We start from the raw sequence: 11,124 nt of genomic DNA on the forward strand, positions 1-11,124 counted from the left end.
TGCGTCATACATTTGTTACGTAATGACACATTTGTATTTGGTTGAATTACAAGTGTAATTTACACAATCAAAACCTAAAAATGAACGAAAGCTATACGCTTGCAGAGAAGCTGGTCCCGCAGACTTACATAGAACAAGGAAAGAATGCACACAGGACCCAGCAGAATTTTATTAAACTTCTTTTGGAGAAGGTATGCGACTACGTGAATGATGTAGTGCAAAAATTATATATTTCCATATACAGAGAAAAATACCAGACGAGGGATGGCCTGATAACAGGATTGAGATGTTGCTAAGCGAGTTGTCCATGATGGATAGTAACAACTTCCCTGGTAAATGTGTTAGGCTAGTGGGTACATGCATGGGTTCAGTCATTAACACGTGATATCGTTGTTGTTTCCTGTGGGAGCATCAGTTCAAGGGGTAGTCACTTCCATACCGCCAGTTACTACAGGGATCAAGAATTTTGATCATCGAAAATTTGTCTTGATCGCTTGATTTCACCTATAAAATAGCCTTGATTCTTGATCGTCTACCGTAAAATCCCTCGGGTTAGCTTTCAAAGGTGCTTGATTGCCACTTTTGTGGACGTCTTGATCGCTTGATTCACTGTGCAAAAGACCTTTGATCACTTGATTGAATGTTGATCCCGGTCGTAAGTGTTTCAACAGACAGTATTGAAGTGGTTACCCCTTGCAGTTGTAGGAACCTGTGTGATTATTTAACAGTAGCCATATTTGGTACAATGAAAAATGTTTCATATTACATTTTTTTCATTTTCTTTTAGACAATGTTGGTGCAGGTGAGCGAGAAGCTAGGATAGCATCTGATTTAGTGGCAAGGAGACATTTCAGGTGTTGAGTGTGTGTGTAGTGTGTACACATGTCCGCATGGTGTGGGTGCACTAGACATGTGAATATGGTAAAATTGTGTGTGTGTGTCCTACAGGTTGGGTCATGGTATTGGTAGATCAGGTGATATTGCCGCTGTTCAACCCAAGGCAGCTGGGTCCTCACTGTTAATGAAGCTTACCAACTCCCTTGTGCTTGACTGCATCAAGAGATGTGGTAAATGTCATTATTCATGTCACATTCTTCCATTAACTCAATCATTACAGGAGTACCTTCCACTAAGGCTTGTATTGTTATACCAGTTGCCACAGGAATGGGCCTTGTGATGACATTTTTGTCATTAAGACATCAGCGACCACATGCGAAGTATATCATCTGGCCTCGCATCGACCAGAAATCATGTTTCAAGTCAATCATAACAGCTGGTGAGTTTCATCTGTCTTATAACTGACTGACTGTTTCTACTGTATCATGTGATCCTGTTCCCAGTTACCGTCTCCAGTTTTCAGCCATGACCTGATACATCTTTTTGTGTGGGTTATTCACTTTCAGCACATGTACAGTATTGTGTTCCTTTCACAAAGTAAATGTGAGGTGTTGTTTGGCTTCAATTTGGCCACAGTCTCACAGGAAATATCAACTGAAACCTTTCAACACAAAATAGTATGACAACTTGTGAGTGAAAACACTTATAACAAACATTCATAATATAACATTAAATTGTAATACATCAAATATGACGTGTTCTATAATGATCTGAATCTGTCTGTATTTAGTAAAGTGTATTCTGAATAAACTTTTGCAAGTGGGTAGGGAGAGTAACTTCTACTGTTTCTTCCCTTAAATTTATACTACACTCAAAAAAGTAGTTCTGGTTGTTACATTCTGTGCCTACACCCCTCATAGCCCTCCCATGTCCATTAACAATGCACCCCTCTTCCTGACTCCTTATCCCTGGTGTTGTGTGTGATAGGGTTTGAGCCAGTTGTTGTGGAGAACAAACTGGAAGGAGATGAGCTGCGTACTGATGTTGAAGCCATTGAGGAAAAGATTGTGTTGTTGGGTGCTGATTCTGTTTTGTGCATCATGACAACAACCAGCTGCTTTGCCCCACGAGTGTTTGACCGGTAAGTGAGTTGGTAAGTGAGCCATCTTGTTGGAAAGTGTTGGTGTATAACTTGTATAACCTCTGATGTCTATCAGTTTATTTTATAGTTCAGAATATGTTATTTTTATTCGGTTACTTCAACACTTTTACCATATGGAGTGGGAAATTTATGAAATATCCTTAATTTCTTCTGTAAGAAAAAGGAAATTCCTTCAAATTGCATGTCCTTCACAGCTGACAGTCACAATTAAATGCTATCACAATGTGAAGGTGATTGCTATCAATTGTGGGCTCACCTTCTCCATCATCATCCTCTATTGCTACTTCTTTGTTTGGTTTCTAATATATAGACGTCTCATTTGTTATGTCAAGTGATGTAGTATATTACATGTTATTATTTTATTGTTAATGATGGGGGCTCTAATTAAGCCATAGTGTCTTAACTAGTAAAGTATACTTATTGTATGCTATAGGATGTTCTTCCTTCTTACAGCATACCGGAGGTAGCACAGCTGTGCACCAAACACAACATCCCTCATATTGTCAACAACGCCTATGGGCTACAATCCACCAAGTGCACACATCTAATACAGGAGGTACTAATGACATCACATGATGTCATTCATAACACTAATATTATTAATGACAGATATTCCATCACACTTGTAGGGCTGCAGGCTGGGAAGAGTGGATGCCTTTGTACAGAGCACTGATAAGAACTTCCTTGTACCAGTTGGTGGGTGTGTAGTGGCTGGAGCCAGTGAAGATTTTATCAATAATGTTAGTCAAACCTACCCAGGTGTGTTGTCCTTTGTACTGTGATTACACGTGCACATATGTACACACACACAAAGCAAAGCCTTCAACTAGCACGGTCATGCTTACCCAGTGGACCAGCACTGGGACACCTTTGCACTACAGGAAAATCCTCCTGGGGCAGAACTAGTAAGCTGTGAAATGTCTCACAGGTGAAGGTGTGGCTTCCGAAGTCCCTCCTGGACCTTCACCCACCATGCAAGACATGGATGGTTTGCATGCACACACACACACACACACACACACACACACACACACACACACACACACACACACACACACACACACACACACACACACACACACACACACACACACACACACACACACACACACACACACACACCAGTGCTCGAAATAGTGTCAAATATTCCGCTGTCAAAATGTCTGGACAAAGTCACCAATGACCTGTCATTAATTGTGGTTGTCCAGTCACATTCAAAATGTACTTCAGCACATGCTCATTCTAGTGGGGTCTGGGGGCATGCCCCCCCAGGAATTTTTTAAAAATTATACCGTCTGAGATCACATCTGGAAACATTTTGAAAGGGTAAGTTTAATCTGTGAATCACTTACAAACATTTTACCATATATAGATGTATGATTAATTTTATTATTGACAGGAAACAAGAATTGATCAGTTTGTGTTATTGTATTTTACATGTAATATCACAATAAAATGTTACAATTATTGAATGCATTATTACACTGACAATTACAGTGAGTTATACGGTCATAAACAGTCATAGCTATAACTAATTCTGTCAATAGTTTCAAGCTCACAAATAACTTCCATCTTAGTTAAGGTTTTCTTTAGTGATTGTGTAAACAATATCAATTTTTCTTTTATTCTTCAACCTGGCAGCCTCGCTAAGGTTGGCTTGAGCCATTGCCCTTGCAATTGGGGCATATTCCACCAAGCTACTGACTGCCTCCTTGGCCTCTATAATGCCATTGCTCGCTTGTGCATATATCCTCGCATAATTATATATCGGTTGCCGCAGGTCAAAGCGTGAATATTGGTTGTGCCTTCAATAAAGGCTGGCCTATACTGCCGCATAACAGAGCTTCCCATTAAACTTCACATTTTAGCCTGCATACGGGTCACGTGCTCCCAATCACTGGACGTTGTTTCAAACCGCAACCATCGTATCGTCTGAAGACTTATCATTTCAGACACAAATTTCTCCACTGTTTTCTCCACTACCACACACTTCTTAGTGCTTCTGCAGCCATTGCTAGCAGTATCTTCACTGGATCTCCTTTGTCTGGACAATTTGTCCAACTTATTCAGACATTCCATGTATTGTCCGGATAATGTCCGGTTGTCGAACGTTATTTTGAGCACTACACACACACACATTACACACACTCATAAGCACATTACATACATTCAGAAAGTTACAGTGCCTGCAACACCCACTAAGATTTCAACAGTGTTTCATGTTACAGGTTGCACCATGCTAGTGATATTCTATTGTGACAAACTCTTCTATGTACCAAGCATGCATGCATCAACATCACTTAGATGACATATGAGGCCATATCATAATTTACTATGACAACATTGTCACCCACACGGTAGGAGTTGTATTGTGTGCCAGTTTAATTTACTGGTATGTGTTGAACATGTAGGACGTGCCTCAGCAACTCCTTCTATTGATGTGTTCATTACTTTGCTCTCCTTGGGGTGGAAGGGATACCATCAGCTATGTACAGAAAGGAAGGTATTTACTCTAGACTCTGTGAGGTTAACTGTTACTCAGAGTTGTTCACAGGATAACTATCAATACTTGGTTAGTGGATTAGAAGAGGTGTCTACTAAACATAGTGAACAAGTTCTCCGTACTCCACACAATGATATTTCAATTGGTAAGTGTACCCTCATAACATCAATGTGAATGTGTGATATTATGTGAGATGGGAGAGTATTTAACTCTGTATATAGTCCTGTAGTACAGAAGTTAAATGGCTTACTAAATTCACAGCTCAACATGAAGATTATCCCAGACATGACAACGTGCGCTCAAACAGCAGCAAAAACAGTGCCATTGTAAAAGCTTGACTGATAACTCCAAACCGTGTCTGGGGAACTAATTACAAAATTATTGCTTGGAATTTTAACTGCATTTGCTTTGTCATCAGAAGCAAGCAAAACCTTTACGTATACTCATGAAGTAACTACATACTCTTGGGAGATTTTCTGATAAAAGCCCTTGAACATTCATCACCATGTAGGTACACAGAAGGGAAGCCATGAAATCCCTTGTAATCAGAACTATGTCATTAGATATACACTATTCTCATGTTATTAACTTGTGGGGATATGGTGTTGTTATTGGGAGCTTGTGTAAGTTGGTCACCCTGAGGGGAAATTTAGAAGGTGACTACATTAGATTGTTGTGTACATAAATTAGTCAGTCTAGAGGTAATGTGTAGGAAGGAAGTTCTTGAAATTCTATTTGAAATTGTGCTGGTTCACACATATCAAAAGTACAGAAATTATATGAACAGTGCAAAAACATCACAATAAGTTTATAATAATAATAAGAGAATTGCATTAAATTTTCAATGGGGGTTGCTGTATAAACCGTTCCAGATTTACGGATTTAGCTACGGCCATTTACGGTCATATGTATATGGTTTTGTTTTTTTTTGCTAATTAGCATAAAAACAATAGCACACAAAAAACAAACAACAACGATTACAAGATTAAAGAAGTGAGTCCTGTTTCTGCTTGAACCAGCTCCACAGAGCTTGTCAAGACTGGTCTACCAAAGGAGCCTACAGAAGAGCGAGATCCTCTCACACATCGGATGACAGAACATAAAAAAGAGAAAGACAAAGCATTGAAGCCATCCCATCACAGCAGCATAAGGTTCAGACCATTTCTTATAGAGCAAGGAAGCCAAATGTTTATAGAAAGCACAGGCCTCATTGGCCATCCCTCCAGTTGCAGATAGTACGTCTATATAGTCCACTACCTGGTGCTGCACGTGTACATCGTTAGCCATGGATAGGCAGGTGTTTGAGGAGACTATGGATTTATCGACTTCTGAGTTAGTTAACTTGGCGAGCTGATTAGCTATTGACGATCTTCTTTATTGAAGCGAAGATTCTGAACAGGAAAGCAGGTCAATTCAGCGGTCTGATGGCCAGGGAACACTCTCCTCCCATGAGAAAAGAAGGAATGATCATAGGATTACAGCTGCGGCATGGGCTGGCTGTAATTAGTCTCACTTTCCTGACTAAATGACAAAAGAAAAAAATACTGGCTGGCTTGAGCTTTAATACTTCAGTTTGATCAAAGGTGGTAGACCTAATCTACAAATGTAATAATGTGATGTTGGCAGATTTACATTCAATTGTTACAGTGGTCACGTAACTAGCTAAATCCAGGAACGGTGTGTGGGCATTTTAGCTATGAAGTGATGTGTGCAGCGTTTTGTCATTATTAGTAAAATAATTATTATATCAAGTATATTTGACACAACACTGACACAATACTTGTAAACATCTCCAATGAACAGTGGAATATGTTCATCACGTGATCCATTGATCCGTAGTCCGTCGATCCGTGATCCGCCAAGTACAGCAACCCGTGGGGCAAAGATGTATAGAGCCACAATGGAAAATACTCTAATAGAGCAGTCAAAAACAAATACAGGATGAGCATTTCTCATAAGCTTTTTTTGAGATTGCTGTTCTATAGAGGAGCTATGCCCTCGACTCACTGCTATCATTAGAGACTCTCTTTGTGACTACACCTTTGTCTATTACTTTAGTGAATTCATAATTTCAGTCTAGCTGTATGTCTACTTTACCTCTGAAAGAACAATCCATCTATTGACAGTTTATATCCTTACATGCTATTATTATTATTATTATTATTGTTGTTGTTGTAACTTTTAGCTGTGAGTTTGAAGGGTCTCCCTCCCAATTGTGACCTCACTGAGTTTGGATCAATGTTGTTTATGAGATGTGTATCAGGAACAAGGTACAGTGTATTGTGTGTATTGTACTATTAGTGTGTACTCTACTGTGTAGTGTATTGTGTGTATTGTACTATTAGTGTGTACCCTACTGTGTAGTGTATTGTATGTATTGTACTATTAGTGTGTACTCTACTGTGTAGTGTATTGTGTGTATTGTACTATTAGTGTGTACCCTACTGTGTAGTGTATTGTGTGTATTGTACTATTAGTGTGTACCCTACTGTGTAGTGTATTGTGTGTATTGTACTATTAGTGTGTACTCTACTGTGTAGTGTATTGTGTGTATTGTACTATTAGTGTGTACCCTACTGTGTAGTGTATTGTATGTATTGTACTATTAGTGTGTACTCTACTGTGTAGTGTATTGTGTGTATTGTACTATTAGTGTGTACCCTACTGTGTAGTGTATTGTATGTATTGTACTATTAGTGTGTACCCTACTGTGTAGTGTATTGTGTGTATTGTACTATTAGTGTGTACTCTACTGTGTAGTGTATTGTATGTATTGTACTATTAGTGTGTACCCTACTGTGTAGTGTATTGTGTGTATTGTACTATTAGTGTGTACTCTACTGTGTAGTGTATTGTGTGTATTGTACTATTAGTGTGTACTCTACTGTGTAGTGTATTGTATGTATTGTACTATTAGTGTGTACTCTACTGTGTAGTGTATTGTGTGTATTGTACTATTAGTGTGTACCCTACTGTGTAGTGTATTGTATGTATTGTACTATTAGTGTGTACTCTACTGTGTAGTGTATTGTATGTATTGTACTATTAGTGTGTACCCTACTGTGTAGTGTATTGTGTGTATTGTACTATTAGTGTGTACTCTACTGTGTAGTGTATTGTGTGTATTGTACTATTAGTGTGTACTCTACTGTGTAGTGTATTGTGTGTATTGTACTATTAGTGTGTACTCTACTGTGTAGTGTATTGTATGTATTGTACTATTAGTGTGTACTCTACTGTGTAGTGTATTGTATGTATTGTACTATTAGTGTGTACCCTACTGTGTAGTGTATTGTGTGTATTGTACTATTAGTGTGTACTCTACTGTGTAGTGTATTGTATGTATTGTACTATTAGTGTGTACCCTACTGTGTAGTGTATTGTGTGTATTGTACTATTAGTGTGTACCCTACTGTGTAGTGTATTGTATGTATTGTACTATTAGTGTGTACTCTACTGTGTAGTGTATTGTATGTATTGTACTATTAGTGTGTACTCTACTGTGTAGTGTATTGTGTGTATTGTACTATTAGTGTGTACCCTACTGTGTAGTGTATTGTGTGTATTGTACTATTAGTGTGTACTCTACTGTGTAGTGTATTGTATGTATTGTACTATTAGTGTGTACTCTACTGTGTAGTGTATTGTGTGTATTGTACTATTAGTGTGTACTCTACTGTGTAGTGTATTGTGTGTATTGTACTATTAGTGTGTACTCTACTGTGTAGTGTATTGTGTGTATTGTACTATTAGTGTGTACTCTACTGTGTAGTGTATTGTATGTATTGTACTATTAGTGTGTACTCTACTGTGTAGTGTATTGTGTGTATTGTACTATTAGTGTGTACTCTACTGTGTAGTGTATTGTGTGTATTGTACTATTAGTGTGTACTCTACTGTGTAGTGTATTGTATGTATTGTACTATTAGTGTGTACTCTACTGTGTAGTGTATTGTGTGTATTGTACTATTAGTGTGTGCCCTACTGTAGAGTAGTTGCCATGGATAGTGAGAAGAAGATTGGTCCTCATAGTTTTGTCAAGTGGGGAGCTCACAGTGACTGCTATCCTTGTGCCTACTTCACAGCAGCCGCTGCTATTGGAATGAGGAGAGAAGAAATTGATACTTATCTTAAGAAGCTGGACAAAGTGTTTACTAAATTCAAACAAAATGTTTCTCACTACAAATGAATGTTGTCTTTTGACATCAAGATAGTTTCAACAGGAACATTGTTCTGGTTAGCTTAATTTCTCTTTTTCAGCATAATTGTGTTTCATATCGAAATAAGAATTGCTAACTAGAAGCACATGATTTTAAGAGGCCCAATGTAATGTTGATGTGCTACAGTGCTCCTCTGTATGTCCAATTTTGTTGCCACTCTGTACACTAAATGTTTTAACACTTCTTGGCATTATCAATTTAGTATGTACATGATAGCTAATGATGGGTGATAGTTTCATGATGTTTGTTAATTGTCACCAACCCCTCTAAAAGATTGTGTCCGGCCTCCAGCAACTCTGTCAAAGATCTTGGAGTTACAATAAACAAACTTTCATACTAGTAATGTTGCCTCCAAGGCAAACCAGATTCTTGAAATCACTTGTTAGGCCTCTATTGGAATATTCTGTGTTGGAATATTATTGGAATATTCTAACACAGTATGGGGACACTATATACTTAAAGATGGAGCAAGTACATGTATGATTCTCCCAACATGTTCTCCCAACGTGTTCTCCAATCATTTGCAACTACTGCAACTTCCATCATTACAATTGAGAGGTACATGACCTAATCAAATTGTTTGGGAACTATTTCTGATTTCTTGGCTGTTACACCTTTTCTGTCCACTAGAGGTCACACCTACTAACTATTTAACTCAAATTGTCAGTTTTTTTGCACAGAGTAAGTGATTCATAGAACACCCTCCTATCTCTCAAGTTGTCAATGCTGAGTTGCTAAATCAATTCAAGAACTGGACAGTCACTTAATATAATGTTGTATAATTAGTTACATGTTTGTGATCAGGTTTTCACAGGCTCACATCTTCTATCCTGTACTCACTATGAATAACAAATGATTTTGAAAATCAATTTTTGTTTGTGGCAAAAAAACAGCGCTTTGACTCCTATTTCTGAATGGAATAAATCAAGTGCATGCTCTAGAGCAACTAGCAATCCACAGCGCACTATACCAGTGTGACACACTGTACCAGTGTCACACTGTAGCAGTGTGACACACTGTACCAGCATGACACACTATACCAGTGTGACACACTGTAGCAGTGTGACACACTATACCAGTGTGACACACTGTAGCAGTGTGACACACTATACCAGTGTGACACACTATAAGTACTAGTGTTTTATTATCAGAAGAGCAATAATGTTATTATGTAGCTCTGTGTTTCCTTACTGGGAGTTGCCACTTTGATAGGACCTTGAGTAAATCTGTAAGCTGACTAACTGACTGGAGGTGTAACAACAATTTTTTTTGTCCAGGAAGTCAATTTCACATTTGCTAAATTAGTGTACCAATGTTTTCCTCAAACACAAAAGTTTTGGATAACTATGGATACTTTCTATAGATTACCAGTTTTCATCAGGGGAAGATCTAGGATTTCTCAAGGGGTGGGGCTGGCTGGGGGCATCCATATAGTGGGGCTATATAAAAATGTGGCAACTGAGCAGTGCAGTGCAATAAGTACACTCAGCACGAGGAGCATGCTATACAGGGGGGTCTGAGGGCATGTCCTCAGGAAAATTTAGTAAATTTAGCTTTCTGGGATCAAATTTGGCAATAATATTGACTGAACCTTACTGAGTAAGCAAGTGAAATCATTGTTTTCTAGCAGTGGTAGCTAGCTAGCTCTCTTATAAAGGGAACAGCATAACTACTACAGTATGGTTTGAGTTCAAAGTTGAAGTTCAAGGGGTCTAGGAGTTGGTCTTTTAGTTTAATAAAAGAATTTAATGTGTAGAGTGTAGTTGACTGTTCTGAGTATTTCACCTTATTGTATTCTATAGATGCATCTGCACCTATTCTGTAACTTCTACTTCTCTAGCTAACGCAAAGTAAAATTTTGGAGGGGTGTATATGCATGCACCTACCCCTCCATCAATCCTTCCTTGATTCTTATATGTAAATAACTAGTTGCAGTCATAACTCTACTACTAGACTATCACTAAACTTGTTACTAAACTTCACCTTTTCACCTTCATTAAACTTCAGCATGACTAAGTGTGCCAAATTTCAGCATAATTGGATGTCTCCTTCTAGACATGCACACAATACAGCTTTTATATAAGCTAGCTTGATTACTGCTGCTAACTACTCACTGTTGTGGCTTGCTCCAGCACCAGACACTGTTGGGGACTGCATTTCAGTATATGGCAAACCTTCTTGTAACCGCCCATACGATAACATGTCCCTTGTCTGAGTTAATTGTCAGCTTCCCATGTCCAAATGCTGTCTGAAGCACTCTCTCCAGGTGTCTTATAAAATCTGATACCATCTCAGTTGTCTTCTGAATAGCATGACAAAAGTCTGAAGCACCTGGGTCTAGTCATTCCCTATGGGATCTTACAGCTGACTGGTAAGTAGCTCTGTCACTAGTATCTAGCAAT

The 11,124-nt window shown here is 38.5% G+C and overlaps 1 protein-coding gene across 2 annotated transcripts; it reads left to right on the plus strand.

Moving 5' to 3' along the window:
* The first annotated feature begins 33 nt into the window (after positions 1 to 33).
* Positions 34 to 9,591, plus strand: LOC136236423 (O-phosphoseryl-tRNA(Sec) selenium transferase-like). 2 transcript variants are annotated; one of them, XM_066026575.1, is made up of 12 exons: positions 34 to 191; positions 245 to 332; positions 788 to 854; positions 949 to 1,067; positions 1,118 to 1,276; positions 1,825 to 1,978; positions 2,453 to 2,555; positions 2,629 to 2,758; positions 4,411 to 4,502; positions 4,554 to 4,647; positions 6,688 to 6,772; positions 8,493 to 9,591. In XM_066026575.1, the coding sequence occupies exons 1-12, from the start codon at positions 81 to 83 to the stop codon at positions 8,689 to 8,691; spliced, it is 1,401 nt and encodes a 466-aa protein (XP_065882647.1). In that variant the 5' UTR covers positions 34 to 80; the 3' UTR covers positions 8,692 to 9,591. The 2 variants fall into 2 exon arrangements, with proteins under 2 accessions (XP_065882647.1, XP_065882648.1); XM_066026576.1 differs by having other exon boundaries at positions 8,498 to 8,641.
* The last annotated feature ends 1,533 nt before the right edge of the window (positions 9,592 to 11,124 follow it).

The sequence above is a fragment of the Dysidea avara genome, chromosome 10 (assembly GCF_963678975.1).
Source record: "Dysidea avara chromosome 10, odDysAvar1.4, whole genome shotgun sequence".
In the NCBI taxonomy this organism is placed as follows: domain Eukaryota; kingdom Metazoa; phylum Porifera; class Demospongiae; order Dictyoceratida; family Dysideidae; genus Dysidea; species Dysidea avara.

Coding starts and splice junctions, on each gene's coding strand:
- LOC136236423 (XM_066026575.1), top strand. CDS start 81: ATGAACGAAAGCTATACGCTTGCAGAGAAGCTGGTCCCGCAGACTTAC. Junction 855..948: donor GTGGCAAGGAGACATTTCAG/GTGTTGAGTGTG, acceptor TGTGTCCTACAG/GTTGGGTCATGGTATTGGTA. Junction 4,648..6,687: donor ACACAATGATATTTCAATTG/GTAAGTGTACCC, acceptor TGTAACTTTTAG/CTGTGAGTTTGAAGGGTCTC.